This window comes from Macaca fascicularis, chromosome 11, assembly GCF_037993035.2.
Source record: "Macaca fascicularis isolate 582-1 chromosome 11, T2T-MFA8v1.1".
NCBI classification, from domain to species: Eukaryota; Metazoa; Chordata; class Mammalia; order Primates; family Cercopithecidae; genus Macaca; species Macaca fascicularis.
This window is the reverse complement of record NC_088385.1, coordinates 107,456,109-107,479,600: the sequence shown is the minus strand read 5'-3', so window position 1 is coordinate 107,479,600 and position 23,492 is coordinate 107,456,109. Positions and strand designations below refer to the sequence as shown.

At 40.3% G+C, this 23,492-nt stretch overlaps 1 protein-coding gene across 1 annotated transcript in view; it reads right to left on the bottom strand.

Moving 5' to 3' along the window:
* Positions 1–14,316: 14,316 nt before the first annotated feature.
* The window catches only part of SLC17A8 (solute carrier family 17 member 8), a 64,593-nt gene continuing 55,417 nt past the window's right edge, over positions 14,317–23,492 (bottom strand). The window contains exons 11-12 of the mRNA XM_005571986.4: positions 18,544–18,671; positions 14,317–16,557 (exon numbers count right to left, since the gene is read on the bottom strand). Of these exons, the coding sequence (XP_005572043.3) occupies positions 16,213–16,557; positions 18,544–18,671 (473 nt within the window). The 3' untranslated portion in view covers positions 14,317–16,212. The remainder of the gene's footprint in view (positions 16,558–18,543; positions 18,672–23,492) is intronic.

The window sequence follows — 23,492 nt, the reverse complement described above, 5'->3', positions numbered from 1 at the left end:
CAGGAGATAAATAAAACCTTTGTCACTTACTGCTCTACCTTGGTTTTACACAAGTGCTGCCAAAATGAGTTGCAACAGGAACCTTTGAACAGACTAGTCAAATGTTATGTGCTGATAAACGTTTATTTAGAATGCAGCTTTTTTTTTCCTGGAATTTCTCAGTAATTAACCAACTGCTCTAATCAAGACCCTCTTAGGCAGCTGTTTAGATTAGTTTGTCCCCAAATTTCTCACCACTAGGTACTCCCCTTTATGCTCCCATACCTCCTACACATAAATCCCAAGTTTTCAAAGTTTTTTCCTACCTAATAAATTGCATGCATCAGGTGATCATTCCTGTATTTTTTTTTTTTTTTCAGAAAATATGTTCCCTGATATGGGAAATGCCTGGAGGAAGCCACTCTAGATTCATAGAAACGATGAGAGTGATATCTTATAATTGGTCTGTTAGAACAGATTGGAGATTGGAGACAGGAAGAGGAAAGAGCTAGAAACCTCAGCCAGGCTGGTACATTTATCCAGTAAAGCGGAAATGGCTCGTGGTATTGGGGACAGAAAGTCATAGGTAGATCTGAGAGGATTTGGAAGAAGCAAGTCACAACCCCTGATGATGGCTCAGTAGTGTCGCGGCTATAAGAAAAGGGTGGCCTTACTCTTTTGAGTTAAACTGTTCTGGGTAAACACCACCATTGATCAATGTAACAGAATCAAGCGTGGCCTCCTCCAGGCATTTAAAATGGAGTTTGGGGGTCAGGTCCTGTGGCTTATGCCTATAGTCCCAGAAATTTGGGAGGCTGGGGTGGGAGAATCACTTGAACTCAGGCAATGAAGAGAGACCCCATCTCTACAACAATTTAGTCAGGCGTGGTGGTGTGTGACTATAGTCCCTGCTACTCGGGAGGCTGAGTTGGGAGGATTGCTTGAGCCCTGTGAGGTGGCGGTTGCAGGAGCCATGATTGTGCCACTGCACTCCAGCCTAAGCAACAGAGCAGACCCTATCTCAAAAAAAAAAAAAAAGAAAGAAAGAAATGAGGTTTGGATGCTGAAATGTTAAAAGATGTTTTGTTGGTTTAAGTGGAAAATGGAATAAAATATTTCAAATCAGAGCTTGCTTGGAAAATTCAGGAAGAATAATCAAGGTAGCAACTGCTTACTAAATCAAGTGTACAGGCCTTTTCTTGGCATTGCTCATTGTGCAGCTTCCGTTTCCTATCCTCTTTGTTTCTCCTATGCCCACCCTGACAGGAAGGCTGCCTTTCCTCCACCTGTTGAAATCTTACATTCTCTCTAAGACTAAGTCCAATTTCTATCTCTTCTATAAAGTTTTTCAGGCAAGGCCAGTGGTTCTGAACCTTAGCTGCACCTTGAGATCACTTGGCACCACCAGTTGTCTGGAGTGCAGCTGGGGTGCACCCTCTGAGTGGTTCCAAAGTATAGTTAATGTTGAGAACCATTATTATAGGCCTATTTTAGTCCCTGTACATAGAAAAAATAAACAAAACAGACAAAGCCCTAGCTTTCATAGAGCTCATATCCTAGTAGGAAAATAAGCAATAAGCATGTTTTTAATAAGGCAATTTCAAAGACACTTGCATATGCAAGTTTAGAGCAGCAAAATTTGCAATCACAAAAATATGGAACCAGCTCAAATGCCCATCAATCAATGTGTAGATAAAGAAAATGTGAGAGAGATATATATATAGACACATACACACACACCCCCCATGGAATTACTACTCAGCCATAAAAAGGAATGAAATAAATAATGGCATTCACAGCAACCTGGATGGAACTGGAGACCATTATTCTAAGTGACGTAACTCAGGAATGGAAAACCAAACGTCGTATGTTCTCACTTATTAGTGGGAGCTAAGCTGTGAGGACACAAAGGCATAAGAATGATACAATGGCTAGGTACGGTGGCTCATGCCTGTAATCCCAGCACTTTGGGAGGCCCAGGTGGGTGGATCACGAGGTCAAGAGATCAAGACCATCCTGGCCAACATGGTGAAACCCCATCTCTACTAAAAATACAAAAATGGCCGAATAGGAACAGCTCCAGTCTCCAGCTTCCAGAGCAAGCGACACAGAAGACAGGTGATCTCTGCATTATCAAATGAGGTCCTGGGTTCATCTCACTGGGGAGTGCCGGACAATCGGTGCTGGTCAGCTGTTGCAGCCTGACCAGCCAGAGCTGAAGCAGAGCGAGGTGTCGCCTCACCTGGGAAGCGCAAGGGGGAAGGGAATCCCTTTTCCTAGCCAGGGGAACAGAGACACACAACACCTGGAAAATCAGGTAACTCCCACCCCAATATTGCCGCTTTAAGCAAACGGGCACACCAGGAGATTATATCCCACACCTGGCAGGGAGGGTCCCACACCCACGGAGCCTTCCTCATTGCTAGCACAGCAGTCTGCGATCTAACCACAAGGCAGCAGCGAGGCTGGGGGAGGGGTGGCCGCCATTCCTGAGGCTTAAGTAGGTAAACAAAGCCCTGGGAAGATCAAACTGGGTGGAGCTCACAGCAGCTCAAGGAGGCCTGCCAGTCTCTGTAGACTCCACCTCTGGGGACAGGGCACAGCTAAACAACAACAACAACAGCAACAACAACAACAACAAAAAAGCAGCAGAAACCTCTGCAGACGCAAGCAACTCTGTCTGACAGCTTTGAAGAGAGCAGTGGATCTCCCAACACGGAGGTTGAGATCTGAGAACACAGACTGCCTGCTCAAGTGGGTCCCTGACCCCTGAGTAGCCTAAGGGAGACATCCTCCACTAGGGGCAGACCGACACCCCACACCTCACACGGTGGAGTATACCCCTGAGAGGAAGCTTCCAAAGCAAGAATCAGACAGGTACACTCACTGTTCAGCAGTATTCTATCTTCTGCAGCCTCTGCAGCTGACACCCAGGCAAACAGGGTCTGGAGTGGACCTCAAGCAATCTCCAACAGACCTACAGCTGAGAGTCCTGACTGTTAGAAGGAAAACTAACAAACAGGAAGGACACCCACACCAAAACCCCATCAGTACGTCACCATCATCAAAGACCAGAGGCAGATAAAACCACAAAGATGGGGAAAAAGCAGGGCAGAAAAGCTGGAAATTCAAAAAATAAGAGCGCATCTCCCCCTCCAAAGGAACGCAGCTCATCACCAGCAACGGATCAAAGCTGGACGGAGAATAACTTTGACGAGATGAGAGAAGAAGGCTTCAGTCCATCAAACTTCTCAGAGCTAAAGGAGGAATTACGTACCCAGCGCAAAGAAACTAAAAATCTTGACAAAAGAGTGGAAGAATTGATAACCAGAATAATTAATGCAGAGAAGGCCATAAATGAACGGACAGAGATGAAAACCATGACATGAGAAATAAGTGACAAATACACAAGCTTCAGTAACTGACTCGATCAACTGGAAGAAAGAGTATCAGCGATTGAGCATCAAATGAATGAAATGAAGTGAGAAGAGAAATCTAAAGAAAAAAGAAAAAAGAAGAAAAAGAAATGAACAAAGCCTGCAAGAAGTATGGGATTATGTAAAAAGACCAAATCTACGTCTGATTGGGGTGCCTGAAAGTGAGGGGGAAAATGGAACCAAGTTGGAAAACACTCTTCAGGATATCATCCAGGAGAACTTCCCCAACCTAGTAGGGCAGGCCAACATTCAAATCCAGGAAATACAGAGAACGCCACAAAGATACTCCTCGAGAAGAGCAACTCCAAGACACATAATTGCCAGATTCACCAAAGTTGAAATGAAGGAAAAAATCTTAAGGGCAGTCAGAGAGAAAGGTCGGGTTACCCACAAAGGGAAGCCCATCAGACTAACAGCAGATCTCTTGGCAGAAACTCTCCAAGCCAGAAGAGAGTGAGGGCCAATATTCAACATTCTTAAAGAAAAGAATTTTAAACCCAGAATTTCATATCCATTTATAGCACTAAATGCCCACAAGAGAAAGCAGGAAAGATCTAAAATTGACACTCTAACATCACAATTAAGAGAACTAGAGAAGCAAGAGCAAACACATTCGAAAGCTAGCAGAAGGCTAGAAATAACTAAGATCAGAGCAGAACTGAAGGAGATAGAGACACAAAAAACCCTCCAAAAAATCAATGAATCCAGGAGTTGGTTTTTTGAAAAGATCAACAAAATTGATAGACCGCTAGCAAGACTAATAAAGAAGAAAAGAGAGAAGAATCAAATCGACGCAATAAAAAATGATAAAGGGGATATCACCACCGACCCCACAGAAATACAAACTACCATCAGAGAATACTATAAACACCTCTACGCAAATAAACTGGAAAATCTAGAAGAAATGGATAATTTCCTGGACACTTACACTCTTCCAAGACTAAACCAGGAAGAAGTTGAATCCCTGAATAGACCAATAGCAGGCTCTGAAATTGAGGCAATAATTAATAGCCTACCAACCAAAAAAAGTCCAGGACCAGATGGATTCACAGCTGAATTCTACCAGAGGTACAAGGAGGAGTTGGTACCATTCCTTCTGAAACTATTCCAATCAATAGAAAAAGAGGGAATCCTCCCTAACTCATTTTATGAGGCCAACATCATCCTGATACCAAAGCCTGGCAGAGACACAACAAAAAAAGAGAATTTTAGACCAATATCCCTGATGAACATCGATGCAAAAATCCTCAATAAAATACTGGCAAACCGGATTCAGCAACACATCAAAAAGCTTATCCACCATGATCAAGTGGGCTTCATCCCTGGGATGCAAGGCTGGTTCAACATTCGCAAATCAATAAACATAATCCAGCATATAAACAGAACCAAAGACAAGAACCACATGATTATCTCAATAGACGCAGAAAAGGCTTTTGACAAAATTCAACAGCCCTTCATGCTAAAAACGCTCAATAAATTCGGTATTGATGGAACGTACCTCAAAATAATAAGAGCTATTTATGACAAACCCACAGCCAATATCATACTGAATGGGCAAAAACTGGAAAAATTCCCTTTGAAAACTGGCACAAGACAGGGATGCCCTCTCTCACCACTCCTATTCAACATAGTGTTGGAAGTTCTGGCTAGGGCAATTAGGCAAGAGAAAGAAATCAAGGGTATTCAGTTAGGAAAAGAAGAAGTCAAATTGTCCCTCTTTGCAGATGACATGATTGTATATTTAGAAAACCCCATTGTCTCAGCCCAAAATCTCCTTAAGCTGATAAGCAACTTCAGCAAAGTCTCAGGATACAAAATTAATGTGCAAAAATCACAAGCATTCTTATACACCAGTAACAGACAAACAGAGAGCCAAATCAGGAATGAACTTCCATTCACAATTGCTTCAAAGAGAATAAAATACCTAGGAATCCAACTTACAAGGGATGTAAAGGACCTCTTCAAGGAGAACTACAAACCACTGCTCAGTGAAATCAAAGAGGACACAAACAAATGGAAGAACATACCATGCTCATGGATAGGAAGAATCAATATCGTGAAAATGGCCATACTGCCCAAGGTAATTTATAGATTCAATGCCATCCCCATCAAGCTACCAATGAGTTTCTTCACAGAATTGGAAAAAACTGCTTTAAAGTTCATATGGAACCAAAAAAGAGCCCGCATCTCCAAGACAATCCTAAGTCAAAAGAACAAAGCTGGAGGCATCACGCTACCTGACTTCAAACTATACTACAAGGCTACAGTAACCAAAACAGCATGGTACTGGTACCAAAACAGAGATATAGACCAATGGAACAGAACAGAGTCCTCAGAAATAATACCACACATCTACAGCCATCTGATCTTTGACAAACCTGAGAGAAACAAGAAATGGGGAAAGGATTCCCTATTTAATAAATGGTGCTGGGAAAATTGGCTAGCCATAAGTAGAAAACTGAAACTGGATCCTTTCCTTACTCCTTATACGAAAATTAATTCAAGATGGATTAGAGACTTAAATGTTAGACCTAATACCATAAAAATCCTAGAGGAAAACCTAGGTAGTACCATTCAGGACATAGGCATGGGCAAAGACTTCATGTCTAAAACACCAAAAGCAACGGCAGCAAAAGCCAAAATTGACAAATGGGATCTCATTAAACTAAAGAGCTTCTGCACAGCAAAAGAAACTACCATCAGAGTGAACAGGCAACCTACAGAATGGGAGAAAATTTTTGCAATCTACTCATCAGACAAAGGGCTAATATCCAGAACCTATAAAGAACTCAAACAAATTTACAAGAAAAAAACAAACAACCCCATCAAAAAGTGGGCAAAGGATATGAACAGACATTTCTCAAAAGAAGACATTCATACAGCCAACAGACACATGAAAAAATGCTCATCATCACTGGCCATCAGAGAAATGCAAATCAAAACCACAATGAGATACCATCTCACACCAGTTAGAATGGCAATCATTAAAAAGTCAGGAAACAACAGGTGCTGGAGAGGATGTGGAGAAATAGGAACACTTTTACACTGTTGGTGGGATTGTAAACTAGTTCAACCATTATGGAAAACAGTATGGCGATTCCTCAAAGATCTAGAACTAGATGTACCATATGACCCAGCCATCCCATTACTGGGTATATACCCAAAGGATTATAAATTATGCTGCTATAAAGACACATGCACACGTATGTTTATTGCAGCACTATTCACAATAGCAAAGACTTGGAATCAACCCAAATGTCCATCAGTGACAGATTGGATTAAGAAAATGTGGCACATATACACCATGGAATACTATGCAGCCATCAAAAAGGATGAGTTTGTGTCCTTTGTAGGGACATGGATGCAGCTGGAAACCATCATTCTTAGCAAACTATCAGAAGAACAGAAAACCAAACACCGCATGTTCTCACTCATAGGTGGGAACTGAACAATGAGATCACTTGGACTCAGGAAGGGGAACATCACACACCGGGGCCTATCATGGGGAGTGGGGAGGGGGGAGGGATTGCATTGGGAGTTATACCTGATGTAAATGACGAGTTGATGGGTGCAGCACACCAACATGGCACAAGTATACATATGTAACAAACCTGCACGTTATGCACATGTACCCTACAACTTAAAGTATAATAATAATAAATAAATTTAAAAAAAAAAGGAAGAAGAAGTAAACAAACTTTAATATACCCATACAATGCAGTATGACGCATCTATTAAAAAATGAACTACTGATAAACACAAAATGTGGATCAATTTTTAAAATATTAACTGAAGGAAAGGAATAGGATTCAAAAGAGCTGATGCTGTATAAATTCCATTTATATAAAGTTTAAGTTCAGGCAAAATTTATCTACAATAATAGAAATCAGAACAGTGGTTACCACTGAGGACTGTTTACACAGGTATATGTATACAAAGGTAAAAATCAACCAAACAGTAAACCTGATTTGTGCATTTTATTGTATGTGAATTTTTAAAAATCGTGTTATCAAAGAATATTTAAATACATGAGGACTTATTATATATGGTTAAGTGCAAAAAGTAGGATAGAAAACGGCAGCTATAGTATGATCCCAATTTTGTTCAAAAATATGTGTGTAGAGCAACCTTGTCCAACCCACGGCCTATGGGCTGCATGTGGCCCAGGACAGATTTGAATGTGGCCCAACACAAATTTATTAAAACATGAGTTTTTCTGTGATCTTTTTTTTTTTTTTTTTTTTTTTTTTTTTTTTTTTTTTAGCTCATCAGCTATCATTAGCGTTCGTGTATGTTATGTGTGGCCTAAGACAGTTCTTCCAGTGTGGCCCAGGGAAGCCAAAAGATTGGACACCTCTGGCTTAGAGAAAAGACTGGTGGCATACATGCCTGAATGTTAAGAGTTATTAAATATGAGGCTGGGCTTGGTGGCTCATGCCTGTAATTTCAGCACTTTGGAAGGCTGAGGCAAGAGGATTGCTAGAGGAATTCAAGAGTTATTAAATTGGCTGTAATACTAGGGTCATTTTTATTCTCTTCAATACATGTTCTATATATCGAAGCTTTTCTACAAGAAGCATATATTATACTTTTTAGAAAAAAGGGGGGAGGTTTCCCCCTCATTCTTTTTTTGAAGAGGTCAAAGGGGTCAAAGTAAGACCTCATCACGGTCTTACTTTGTTGCCCAGGCTAGAGTGCAGTGGCTTGATCATAGCTCATTGCAGCCTCAAACTCCTAGGCACAAGCAATCGTCCTGCCTCAGCCTCCCAAGTAGCTGAGAATACAATCACATGCCACCATGCCCAGCTAATTTTTTTAATTTTTTGGTAGAGATGAGTTCTCACTATGATGCCCAGGCTGGTCTCAAACTCCCAGCCTCAAGCCATCCACCTGCCTAGGCCTCCTAAGGTGGAGCTACAGGTGTGCACCACCAAACCCAATTAGAAAAAAAATTTTTTGTTTTTAGGTTTTCTATAACAAGCCTCTTTTCCCATTTCCATTCCCTGAATCCCCTAGTCTAGGCCCTCATTTCTAAATTGTTGTAATAGACTCCTAACTGACCTCCTAGACTCAAGATTCTCTCTAGCCCAATCTCTTCTCCTCTGAATGTATCTTCCTTTTTTGAAACTATAATTCTATTTTTGTCTCAAGCATGCAGTATCTTTTCTTCTCTTTGAAGTTCAGGTTCGTTCTATTCCCTGTGATATCTGGTTTCCTCCAACTACCTTTCTTTCTGTTTTTGTTTTTGTTTTTGTTTTCATCTCTGTCTTTCCTATTGGAAACTTCCCTGAACTATCTGGCAATCCTTGGCTGTCTGTTCATAAGTAAGAGGAAGAAAATAAAATGATCATCTTGATTAAATACATACCATTCAGGGTTTTTGTCATCACCACTATATTAAAACTGCCACTGTCAAGGCACCAGTGATCTCCATGTTGCTAAATCCAATGGCCCATCCTCAGTCTTCATCTTCCTTGATCTCACAGAGGCTTTGACACAGGGACCATGCACTCCTCCACATCACACTTGCTTCACTTGGCCATGGGACACCACTCTCTTGGGGTTCCATCACCCCCACCCCCTATCTCCCTTTTTCTGTCTCTTCTACTTGCTCCTACTCATCTTCCTGATTTCTCCATGTTGGAGTGTCCCCAGGGCTCATTCGTGTTCTTCTCTGTATTGGAATCTTGACAATCTCATCTGGTCTTCTGGCTTTACAGACCAGCTGTGATGTGATAGTGACTTACCAACGTACAGTTCCAGCTCTGACTTCTGGCCTGAATCCTAGACTGTATTTCCACTGCCTACCTGATACTGCCACTGAGATATCAATAGGCAAGGAAAGCTCTAAAATCAAACAAGTCAAAATTCCCAGTTCCTTCCCCCAGTATTGTCCTGCTCCTCCCCAGTCTTCTGCCTCTCAGAAAATGTTCCTCTTCCTTCGAAACATGTCCAGAACCCGAGTACCTTAAGGGACTTAGTGTTCTTTAAATATGCCCATCATGTCCCCCCTTCAGGGCCTTTGTCCTTGTTTCTTCCTTTGCCTGGAACCCTGTCCCCCAAAATGCACTTGACTTGCTTCCTTACAGCCTTCAGTTCTCTACTCAAAGATCACATTATCCCTGGACACTTGACCTAACACATCATCCCTCATATTCCCCACCGCCCTTACCTGGTTTTATGTTTGTTCTCAGCACTTAGCACTGGCATACTGTGTCCTGGTTTTACTCATTAACAGCCTTATTTTTTGTGTCTTCCCTCAGAATATAAGCTCCATAAGAGCAGAGACCTATTTTGTTTATTTATTTTCTAGCCCTAGTGCCTAGAATTTTAGAGGTGCTCATTACAGGTGCTGAATAGTTGTTGAACTTAGCTAGGCGTGGTGGCACATGCCTGTAGTCCCAGCTACTCAGGAGGCTGAAGTGGGAGGATCGCTTGAGCCCAGGAGGTCAAGGCTGCAGTAAGCCATGATTGTGCCACTGCACTCCAGCCTGTATGACCGAGTGAAATCCTGTCTCAAAAAAAAAAAAAAAAAAAATTGTGGAATGAATAAGTGAATTAATGAATGAATAATTCCCTTGGGCAGGGCTTGGTAGGTAGGTCCTACAGGGAGTGACTAGGCAAAGATCATTTTATTTTGATGGGGAAACCCCCAAATGTCAATAGTTATAAGCCCTTTTACTTATATGTGAGTTCCCACCACTCATCCCATGAATCCTATAATCTCCTGCCTAAGGGATATGATTCTGACTGGCAGCATTTTGGAAGCTCAGCCCAACAAGGCAGCTGGAAGTTTTCAGTGTTCAGCATGCAAACTTTTGATTAATTTCCCTGTGTTTAACAAGATTTATTCATTCATGCATGCATTTGAAAAATAATTTCCAGGTGGCTATTAAATGCCAGGCATCTCTAGATACTTGAGATATATCAGTAACCAAAATGGACTAAACTCTCTAGCCTTTGGAGCTGATACTCAGCTATTATGGGTGTTCTTGAATCCATAGTGCCCACATCCAGAAAATGAACCTCCTGTTTTCCAGTAGGTATGGGGAGGGACAGTTTCTTGGTTGAGCTGGTGGAAGAGAGATCTGGGGTGATAACTGCTTCTTACATGCACTTTCAACAGCATTGTTAAATCTGGTAATGTTAACTTTCAGCCAGTCCTTATGTTCTCAGTCCTCCTCAACCCCACTCCACTCTCTTCACTCTGTCCTCCAGAGGTACCTGGTGCTGGTACCTTCCATTTTAAACCTTTCTTGGGTACAGTAACATGAAAGAGCTTTCTTCTTTCTTACTCAGTTCTGCTGAAGTCAGTTAAGACTCATGCATCCCCATTCAGCTTTCTAAATGTGATTTTTCTCCCACTTTCACTTTGTCCTGGCAAGTTTATGTGTTTTTTTATTTTAGTTTTAGAAATCGGCTAGAAATGACTGCATTTGTTCTGCCATGTTTAACAAGACAACCTGAGTGCCATCACCAGCATAATCTCCTTAAACACCACATCAGATTTTGAAGACCATATTGGTTGAGCACCCCATCTATGCAAGACATGTACTGTGTGGCTGGATGTTTGTTGTGTCTAAACTTGGGATTCCTGGGGAAAAAATCAGCCCCTTGCAAACGAACCCTCACTCAACACAAACACACCCAGTAAGCATTGGGTTCAACTTTTTCCTATCTTACCTATCTGTGTAGCTATGGAAATAGGGGAAATACAGGGGCCCCTGGTTCTCACGTCCCGCTGCAGTCCAGCAGTTGATGAGAAGAAAGATCTCACACATTCATCTGGTTTTTCACCTGTCCCTATCTCCTTGGGTCTAGAGTAAGCTGCCAGAGCTCATTCCATCACTTTGATCATACTTCACTGAAATAACTGGAACACTCTTGACTTTGAGAACACCACTGTCTGGAATTACTGCTAGCCAGTAGAAGCCATAGAGAACAGATTAAAGGTTAAGAATTAAGAGTATGATTTAATTAAGATTAGATTAAAATATGAGTTTGATCTTAATTAGACTTATGGTTAAAGAATTTAAAAATTAAGAATAGATTATTAGTCTTAATTAAGAATTAAGATTAAAATATGGCCTTTAGGGACCTGACTTTAAATTCTTCTCTGAAATACCATTTACTTATTAATAAATATTTGGGAAGAAATCATTAACCCTTTCTCATTGGGTTGCCATGAGAATTAAATGAGATTATGTATGAAAAGGACTTAGTATAAGGCCTGGGATATAGTACTACATGTAATCTAAAGGAAAAGTCAACTTCCCTGCCCCTTTAGTTTGGCCCATGTGGTTATTAATTCAAGTTAGAATCATCCAGAATCTATTTTATTCCAGGGAATTGATATCTTTGAGGTCTCCGGTCTTCCCTGGAGGAAGCTCATGGCCCCTTTCGCTACAAAGATTTGCTCCTTACAACCTAGTTCAGATCTCTCAGAATGACACATAGCAAGTTTACATCATTTATGACAGTTGGGGTTAGAAAACTATTTCAATATGCTAAGTGAGAATTCGTAAGACCCTGAACCAAGGCTAGAGCTGAATGGAAGGTGTAATTCATGCTTGCTCAGCTATCTACGTGTTCCCCTTTGTTTTCTAGCCACCCTTGAAGTTAGGTTGGGGCTATGCGGCTAGCATAGGTCAATGGACCGCAACCAAAAGTGACTGTGTTGTTTCCAAGTGAAGCAGTAAAACCCAGTGTGCTTCCTTCTCCTTTTCCCATTCATGGTGATATCAGAATTTATATGTTCCCAATAATTGACTACAAGATGCTGAATGGAGAAAATACATCCTGGATGCCTGAGTGACTGTCTGGAACAAGCCTCCACTCCACTCCACCCCAACCAACCTACTTTCAACTTGTAACACAAGAGAGAACTAAACATTTGCTATATTAAACTACTGAGATCTAAGTTTAATTTATTACCACACTACCCCTAAGGAGGTAGATTAGTTTGAGAGAACTTGTGAAGTTAAAATTAAAAGATATTTCAGCGTTTATTAATGGTAGACTAGGTAATTCAGACCAATCTTCCTACTAGGAAAGCTAAACTAAAAAAAAAAAAAAAAAAAAAAAAAATTAATTCTCTCAAAAGCGTTGGAAAGCCAACATGGTAGTGAAAAATTTCCAGGCTACCATCTGACATCTGACAGAAGATGAAAATCCAGAGAAGTGACTCGGACATTTGAGGCCACTTTTCTCCTGGGAGAATTTGTTAATTCTAACAAAGCCAGTGTTTGTTAATTCTAACAAAGCTGAGCGGTGTCTTTGATGGCCTGGTTTGGGGACAAGAGTTGGACTCCGGTTAAAACATTGTAGTGCGGGTTGGGACCCTTAAGTGCTATGCTCTAGCAGTAAGGGTGAATAGGAAGTAAAAGAGCCTTCACACATCCTGTTGTCCAGCTTCAAATCATCTGGATGGCACAAAATACCTAAGGCCCTGCAACTGGACTAAGATGATCCCAGACAGTTAATGCCCTTAGGCTCATGAAAGAAGCAAACAAAGATCTCCTAGAAGGAAAAGAAAAAAGAAAAAGAAGAAGCACTATTTCATGGCTAAAATTGCTAAAAATTATTTCTACAAATAATTTTTCAAATGCAATGGCTGATAAAATCAAGGAAAACCAGGCATAGATGCAGTTAAGATAGTATGAATAAGGACCAGCAAAACCAACAACAACAAAAGAGACTAATATGGTCTCCAAATATTGGCACTGAGCAGACTTTAAAACCATTAGCTTACTATGTCCCAGAAAATAAAATATGGTATTGAAAATTTCAGCAAGGAGCTGGAAATGTTTTTTAAAAGACATAGCAGAAGTGAAAAAGAACCAATAAAAATTCTAGAACTGAAAATACAGTCACTAAGATTAAGAACACAATGGATGGATTTTTACAGGTTAGACCTCACTGAAGAGAGAGATAAAGAACTGAAAAATAAGTCAGGAGAAGATATCCAGCATAACATATAAAGAGGCAAAGCATTGGAAAATACAAAACAGGTGGTCAGACACCTACATACGTCTAGAATACATATAACTGAATGCCTAGAAAAATAGGAGAGAGAGAATGGAGCAAAAGCAGTATATTAAGAGGTAATGGAGAGAGTTTTCCCAAGCTGATGTAAGACATGGATCTACAGATTGAAAATTAAATTACATGAACTTGGCAGAGAAAAAAGAGAAGGGGAAAAAATTTTAAGACAAGGATGACTCTAAGAATTCTAGCTTGAGCAAAAGGATAATGTGACTAACTGAGATAAAAAATAGAGAAAGAAAAAGATTTATTGGGGTTGGGAGGAGGCAGAGTGAGATAGAAATACAGATTCCAATTTTTACCTGTTGAATTTAACATCAAGACAGGGATACAAATGGGTCATTATTTCTCTAACACTTGCTTTTCTTGGCATATTAAGGAATTTCCAAAACTTTGATTTTTTGGAAAGGATCATCAGATCTTTCTTGTCTCAAGAACCCTGCACCTATAGGCCTCCTTCCCTTCCTGCTAGAATCCACAGTTTGCATCCATGAGTTTACCTATAAATGGACATTTGCAGCAAAATGTACAATGACTTGTAAATGGCATCTGTCTGGTGTTAAAATGTAATTATTTATCCATTGCAACCTACACAGAGAAAAACCCATCACAACAAAATAATGTATTTTCTAGTTTTTAACACATTGATCCATGATTTCATTTTTAAAAAATACATATCATAAGGGCAAGTTACAGGAAAAATGTGGATTTTCTGCACATGACATCAACTTCAAACGATGCGATAAATACAACTTTGTGTCACAATATATATACTACTACCCTAAGGATTATCATGAGTTTTTAAAATACAATTATTTGACTTTATTAACACACACACAAAATAAAACACTGGCTATCATAAATTGCTAATTTTTTATTTTTTATTTTACTTAGCAAACAGCACAACTTTCACAATAAGTTCCAGGGATAATGGATAAAAATGACATAGCATGTTTTCTTTTCAACTGGAAAGTCCCCCAAAATGTTAAAAGATGATAATGATGATGACAGCTATTTACTTGGGCATTTCCTGCATGCTAGGAACTGTTCTATAGGGCTTGCATGGATTCACTCATTAAAGAGATTTAAAGATGTCTACTAACATAAATTGTATGCTAATGACATAAAGAATATTATTTAATGAAGAGTCACAATTTTTCCCCAAGATTATTCTGTTTATAAAATACACTACAACTCAGCTAGTATTACTGGGGACCAGAAATACATGTGGGAGAAATTAGAAAAAAAAAACACCCTACAATAATAAATTACAAATAAATCTGTAATTTTTCCATATTATATCTTTCTTCCGAAAGTAGAAATAAAATTTTCAAAACCAATGAACAGGAAAATAATTTTATTTTCAAATAACCCTCTAGATGTCAATGTTAAAAATTTAAATATATCTAAAAGTATCCATGTAATTGCCTTATGCAATCAAAGGTGAATTTTTCAACAGTAACTGTAGGTCTAATTGTCCCAAATGTTTTCATTGTAGGATTTCCCTGTATAACTACTGCTATATTATTGTGATTTCCCTGAATATCATTCCAAATAGAGTCATCATGAATACTTTTGATACAAAATCATAATTTTGTATAATCTGATGAAACTTCCTACTATAATCTCCAGCAGAGAAGGCTAAAGATATACATTTTTTTAAATAGAAAATTATTTCAGGAGAATTGTACCTAAGAAAACACATGAACCTACTTCTTAAATTATTAAATGTCTTAAAAGTTTACAAGTAATTTGGGACATCATTTAGCTACATTCTTAATATTACGAAAAGTTGAAACTTAATAACCAAACTCTTGTTTACTGCTTTCAGCCATTTTGACCATCAGGTTCCTAAAAATTTGGCTCTCTTGCTTAGCTTTTCTTTAAAAAAACTATTTGAATCTCTGATGTAGTCTGTGACCCTTACTACTTTAAAAACTATGGAGTCACAGAACCATTTGACTCCTCAGATAACATAGAACACTGAGGGTCTTTGAATCTAGCCTCTCACACATTTGAATCCCCTCTGCCTCATCAACCCAAATGTTTCCCTTCCCTGACACCTGCTAAAATGGTGAATTACTCACAATTACTCCATTGTCAGTTTTCATTATTACAAATGTCTTCCCTACACTGAATGGAAATCTTCTTCCCAAAAACTGCCACCTATTGGGAGCTTCAACAATCTCAGCACTGACCCTGGCAGATGACCTTGAGCAAGTTCATTTCTTGTTGCTTTAGATTCGTTGGTTATAAAATGGGGATAAGAAATGTGTGTCATAAAGGTGCAGAGATTAAATAAGAGTGTTTATAAAGCACCTGCCACAACGTGGGGTTTATTGGGAATATGAAGCCCTCCTCTGCATGGCTACCCTAGAGATGTGGTGGCAGCTACTGCTACTGTTTACATTCCTTCTGACCAAACATCCCCATTTCCTTCACTGTTTCTTTGAACAACATGGTATTGTCTCATTTTTCGTCTAGTCATTCCTTTCTGAGTAAGTTCAGCTCTTTGAGAGAAGGGTCAACTGTCAATTCAAAAAATATGTATTATCAACTATGTTACCAGCTGAGCACAGCTCCTTACCTATACGTGTCATTGAAAGATAGTATTTCTCTTTTCCTTGTTGCTGGGTAGATCTTCTCCACCCCCCATATTTGGACTTCTGACAAGCTGGGCTAAAAGAAAGGCAATAGGTATGGATAGTTTCTGGTTCTAAAGTAAGGAGAAGACAGAAGTGCACCTCAGACATTAGGATGTAGCTGAGAAGTTTCTCTCTTCATTCTGGTAGGATGTCAGCTCTTCCTCATCAAGGGTCACTTCTCTCTGTCCTTTCCATTCCTTCTTCTGGACTTCACAATTCTGGATGGTGGCTCCATAAGACATCATCTTTTTGGGACTCACAAAACTCTCATGGTTGAGTTCTGTCTCCTCAGCTAACTCATCCTGGTCAATGATTCCACATTTCTCCTCAGAGAGATTCTCTGGGTCAGCCCACTCCTGTTTCTCCCCAGAAGCAAAGACCCCATAGAAGATCACACCACTGTAATGCACCAGGGCAGCTATGAGGAACACATTCTGCCATTCTTCACGGGTCTAAATAAGGAAATAAAGTGCCAATTAATGTTTTAACTAAAACCAGAGATTACCAGTATGTCCTGGAGGCCTCTACTGGGGAAAAGCACCTGCCCATTTGGAAGGCAATGCTCTGTTCTTTGGGAGGGAGGATGTGTGTCAGAAGCACCATCCAGGATTCAAACCTAATTTAAAAGAAAAACTTAAAAAATGAAAGTGAAGACTACAATGAATATAAAAGTTAGACATGACAATAAATATGAATTTTTTTAATTTAGAAAATACTTTTTTTTTTTTTTGAGACGGAGTCTCACTCTGTCGCCCAGGCTGGAGTGCAGTGATGCCATCCTGGCTCACTGCAAGCTCCGCCTCCCAGGTTCACACCATTCTCCTGCCTCGGCCTCCCGAGTGGCTGGGCGCCCGCCACCACGTCCGGCTAATTTTTTGTATTTTTAGTAGAAACGGGGTTTCACCATGTTAGCCAGGATGGTCTCGATTTCCTGACCTCGTGATCCGCCCTCCTCGGCCTCCCAAAGTGCTGGGATTACACGAAAATACATTTTAAAATAAACAGCACATAAAAATATTAATACATGCAGCACCACTGCATAGCTTTTTGAATATTCAAATGGGGTTTCCCTTCACATAGTCAGCTAAATTAAACTTGTTTTAGGAACCCGCTGTCTTAAATATCAGAAGTCTCCTTCTTGCTTGTTGTTGGATACATAACAATATTTGAGCCATTAAAGTTCTCACCCTTGACTGGCAAGAAGTTTATTTATAATCATATTTTCAGTGTAAAAAAAAGTATGTCAAAAAATAATGGGAATTTGTGTCTAAGGTTGGGGGAAAATATCTTGGATTTAACAGTCAGGTTATCAATCCTATAATTCCATGAACAGAGAGGGAAAACATGAATTCCCTGCCTATAAAATCCTACCTTCCTTTTCTGTCAAAAAGTAAGAAAATTTATCTCACGCCTTTTTTTGTTTGTTTGTTTGTTTTTTGTTTTTTGAGACAGAGTCTCACTCTGTCGCCCGGGCTGGAGTGCAGTGGCGCGATCTGGGCTCACTGCAAGCTCCACCTCCCGGGTTCACGCAATTCTCCTGCCTCAGCCTCCTGAGTAGCTGGGACTACAGGTGCCCGCCACCACGCCTGGCTAATTTTTTTGTATTTTTAGTAGAGACAGGGTTTCACCGTGTTAGCCAGGATGGTCTGGATCTCCTGACCTCGTGATCCGCCCGCCTCGGCCTCCCAAAGTGCTGGGATTACCGGCGTGAGCCACCGCGCCCGGCCCTCTCACACTTTCTTCTGCAGGAAGCTGAAAAAACTTCTGAAGTTATATTTGTAATAGGCAATCCAACTAAGAAAATAGTTGGGGGAAAATAATCCCATGGTATCAGAGAATTTTTATTTGCAGAAAGCAGCATCTTGAGACGTTTCAGTGACAAAGATAAAGAAATCACGTGGGCTGTGGTTGAATTCTGGATGGATCTGCCTCTATCACTTACCCTAGTCCAAATTCACAAAGGCTCAGTAACAACTGGGTAGGTTATTAATGTCCTGTTTATTTTATTCTTAACAAGGAAGTAGAATAACACTCATCTTTTCATGCTGAAACATGCTAAGCAATGGATGGAATTAGGTTATAAAGTTTAATCACTGAGAATGAGAAAACAATCTTCAGTAACTCATTTATCCCAAGTTGACTGCCTCAGTTTCTTCTTTGTGTCTCTAAACAGTTTCTAAGGCCCATACCCCTCTCCCCAGACTTTTATTCCTCAATTGAAAAAACATAGAACAAAACAACAATTAGCCTTGGTGCCATTGATAAGCAATGATTTGAAAATCAGAAGAACAAAATAAAAATAAAAGAAGTTCAGCTGACTCAGTCAAGGTCAAGGACATACACATTTACAGACTGCGATAGAGCTTTGAAATCTCAAGTTTGTGTTAGTGCTCCAGTCCTCTGATACTGTAACCCACAGCCACAAAGGAGAACTTTACCTTGTGCCTGGTCATTGCACCAACAATGAGGGGACAGACCATTCCAGAGAGGGTTCCCACTCCATTTGAGATCCCCATAAGAATGCTGGCATAGCGGGGGGCAATATCCAGGTGGTTGACATTAAAACCTACAGTGAAGCCAAAACCTCAAAATCAGAGTCAAGAACAGAATTCCAAATACACTTTGGAAAATACTCAGTTGTCCCAACCTTCACCAATCTGTTTGGTTTCCTCTAGTATATGACTGATGGATATTAGTTTCCAGACCAAGAGGACTGGGTTCAAGAGGCTGTGTCCACACAAAGCAGTACTGGTAGACAATGCTCGAACTGATTATGGATATCTATTATGGGCTCTCTCTACAAGGAGAATTATGGCATCTCTACCTTGTAGGTTCTGAATTCCAAAATACGGTGTTTGGCACAATACTGAAAAGCCTAAAGACTGAATCACATTTATTCAGAGTAAATAATCATGCAATCATATACAGTATGACGAGACCAAACCTTGCTTCATAATATTCCCGCTCCTACCCTTGACTTACTCTTAAAAGGCAGCCAAGAGTAAGCCTACCTTATTGGCCACATGGCCACATTTTCACACAATGAAAATGGTGCTTTTTAATGAAACATTTGCACAAACATTGGGAGAACCTCTGCAATTTACAAAACACTTTCACACACCTACTGGATTTGGAGTTTGTAAATCTGGACTTGAATCTTATTTCTTCTATGTAAACAAGTAATTTGGGGGCCTCTGTTTCTTCATCTCCGATATGAGGATAATATTACTACTCACTTCATAAAGTGATAGAGTGATAGAGACTCAGGGGAAATAGGTATGTGAAGCAAATATCGAAGCTATACTACCACTACTACTACTACTACCTTCTGCTGCCATTGCCAGGTAACTCCCTCTCTTTGAGGTTTTCTATCAAAAGATAATGCTGCTGGCCGGCCATGGTGGCTCACGCCTATAATCTCAGCACTTTGGGAGGCTGAGGCGGGCGGATCACCTGAGGTCAGAAGTTCGAGACCAGCCTGGCCAACATGGCAAAATCTCAACTCTACTAAAAATACAAAAATTAGCCAGGCCTGGTGGCACATGCCTGTAATCCCAGCTACTTGAGAGGCTGAGACAGGAGAATCGCTTGAACCCAGGAGGCGGAAGTTGCAGCAAACAGATCCGACGTTGTCAATATATTGCAGGGTTGCATGTTCGAATCAGACAGACTTCAATTCTGGTAGCTTAACTGAGATGCAAGCCTAGACCAAGGATTTAAACTTCCTGAACCTCAGTTTCTTTATCTATATAATGGCATAACGATTCTTATAATATTGACGTAGGAATTAAGTTAAATAATGTATGTTAACTACACGGTGTATAGACATGTAAACCAATATGCATGCTCTTTACAGGTGGTTAGCCATCCGTCTTGTTTAGCACCATCTCCCCTGAACTAGCAAAGTGCCTGGCACATTGTGGTCACTCAATAAATAGTTGCTAAACTAATTACCACCTTCACCTACTGAAATTATAGCAAGAAGTTGTAACCTTTATTCATCTTTTTGTTTTCCTTTGCTTTGCTTTTTACTTCTCTATTCTGTGCAAAAAAACTGAAAATAGGACTTAAAATATTTTTTGTTCTAATCTGGCACATTGGTTGGTTGTCTTTTCTACCTCCCTTCGGGCAGAAATTTTGAGAAAACTTTTTGGTAATAATAAACATACCTTCTCTTTCAGGTCAATGTGCCAAATGATCAGAATATAAAACAGCTGCAAGTTCATTAATCTTATCATTTATTTGAATGTGATAAACACTTTATTAGAAAAGAATCCAGAGATAAGAAGCAATTAATATGATTGTTGAGTATTATGCTCTGATACAAAGCCCGGGCAACTGCATTCAGCTAAAGATAATGTGGGAAAAGCCATTTAGGTTTCTAGCTGCACAATCCTGACATTTGGGGAGGAGGGGAAATCACTGAGAAATTGAGATATTGATAGATTTTTATAGCAGATGAAAAAAATTACACACAAACTGAGAGAATCTGTCTTCTCTGTATAGGACATTTCCCAAAACAGGCATCACTCATTCCTTGCCTATTTTTAACCTCATCTATCTCAGCAGTCTTGTCTATAATCAGCTCCTAAATTGTGCCAGTCAGTCTTCCCTGGCATCCACGTTTATTCCTTTAAAAGTTGGCAGACAGTAGATCCTGAGGAATTATTGCCCCGTGGCCACAATCCCTCCCACAGTGTCATTGCTGGGACCAACTGGGACCTTTATTCCACACTCCCAGTCACTTCGCTGGGCGAGTTAAACCACACTTTGGTTTCCCCACCAATAAAGTGAATGTAGCAATACCCTTCTCATCAAGGTTGTGATGAGGATTAAATGAAATCATGTTTAAAAAGTGGCAAGAAGGCCAGATGTGGTGGTTCATGCCCGTAATCTCAATACTTTGAGAGGCCGAGGCAGGAGAATCACTTGAGGCCAGGAGTTCGAGACCAGCCTAGACAACATTGTGAGACCCTGTCTCGAAAATAAATAAATAAATAAATTTACACACACACACACACACACACACACACACACACACACACACACATATAGGCATGGTGGCACATGCCTGTAGCCCCAGCTACTCAGGAGGCTGAGGCAGGAGAATCAGTTGAGCATGGGAGGTAGAGGCTGCAATGATCTGCGATCATGTCACTGCACTCCAGCCTGCGTGACAGAGTAAGACCCTAATTTTTTTTTTTTTTCTTTTGAGACAGAATCTCTCTTTGTCACCCAGGCTAGAGTGCAGTGGTGCAATCTTGGCTCACTGCAACCTCAGCCTCCCCAGTAGCTGGGACTTCAGGCATATACCACCACAACAAACTAATTTTTATATTTTCAGTAGACATGGGGTTTCACCATGTTGGCCAGGCTGGTCTTGAACTCCTGATCTCAGGTGATCCATCTGCCTCGGCCTCCCAAAGTGCTGGGATTACAGGCATGAACCACTGCACAAGGCAACAAACCCTGTCTTAAAAAAAAAAAAGGAAAAAAAAAAAGCAGCTACTGTGATTTGGAGTATTGGGTTTCTCTCCTTCAGCCTGTGACTTAATTGGCAATTGGGGGAAAGGAAGCAATATGAACTTGAACATTTCAGTATCTCTGGGAACAGGATATGGATCTCTTTTGCTCACAAAGTTATCAAGGGAAGTCGTTCCTTAGCATCCTTCTGGAAGCAAGTCGTGATTGCTGTGCCCTTGCTACTCAAAGTGTGGATTGCCCTGCAGCAGCAGCAGCAGCGCTGGGGAGCTTACTAAAAACTGCAGAATCTCAGGCTCCACTCTAGAGTTACCAAGTCAGAATCTGCATTCTGAAATATCCTATGGTGATTTCATATAACTCTTTGAGAAGCACTGGGCTGGTGTGTGTACTAACAGAACAATAATGGTGAACACTCGTTAATTTTGTTATGCATCTGGCACTGTGCTAAGGGCTTCAAATAAATAAAGCTAAGGTTTTTATTTGAATAAATATTTCCACTAGAATGCAAAGTTTAGGGGGACGGACTCTTTCATTTGTTCACTGCAATATCCCCAGTGCTAAGAAAAATGCCCAGCCCACAAGAAGTGCGAGGAAATGCATGAATTATCTAAGTTTATCCTCCCAACAACCCTATGGGTTGCTGTTTCATCTCTCCAATCTCTAGATGAGAAAACTGAAGCTTGAGAGTTTTCATAATTTAGCAATTTTTTTCTTTTATAAATAGTAAGTAGTAAAGAGGGCCTCAAACCCCACCCCAGATCTATGCATCTCTAAACCGAATTACTTAGCTGCAAGTTACTTTTAATTTAGACTTTTACTTTATTTTCTAATTTAACTATTCATCAGCTCTATTTATTTTGACAGATACAAGCCCCTGTCTTAGGGCAGTTTAGACCAGAGGTTCCATGTTTTTCTATTCGTGGACACTAACACTATTTGATATCTAAGGCAAGCTGGAATAATGGAAGGAGCATAGCCTTTGGGCCACGCAGAAGTGTTCTGGCATCCTTCCTTTGCCACTAACTGTGTGACATTAGGAAAGTATTAAATTTTTCTGAGCTTTAGTAAAATAGTGAAAAATCAGTAACGTAGTGATATACTACTACTTGCTTCACAATGTTGTGAGATATATGCAATATATGTAAAATTTTCTTTAAGTAACCATTTTTTATTTTTATTTTATTTATTTATTTATTTATTTATTTTTCTCGAGACAGGGTCTCACTCTGTCATCCAGGCTGGAGTGCAGTGGCACGAACTCAGCTCACTGCAACCTCCAACTCCCAGACTCAAGCCATCCTCTCACCTCAACCTCCTGAGTAACTGGGACTGCAGGTGTGCGCCATTACACTTAGCTAACTTTTTGTATTTTTTGTAGAGATGGGTTTTTGCCATGTTGCCCAGGCTGGTCTGGAACTCCTGGGCTCAAGTGATGGATTCATCTCGGTCTCCCAAAGTGCTACGATTACATGCATAAGCCAGTGCACCCGGCCAGTAACAGTATTTTTTATTATAATGTTTTAAAGATAGACAAACAACTAAATTTCACCCTTTGACCCAGTTTCGCATAGGAAGCTTCTGATATGATTGCCCTCTGGCCTCTCTCTCACATACAGTAGACCACTTTCTGCCCCTGTAAAATGGGGATCGTAACAGCACTGATACCCAGCAGAGTAGTTGTGAGAGAGACAGGGCTTAATACACGCAGATTGCATGGAACAGTCCCTGGCACAGAATCTGTGCTTGGTCATCGCTAGCTCACATCATCACTGTCATTATTCTTAACAGCTTTACCTGGTTGAGAAAGTCACTTCCTCTCTCTGGACCCACATTTTCTTGTTTGGAAAATGAAAGTAATGGAGTAGACAAAAATCTAAAGAAGGTTTTCACTCTTTAAAAAGCT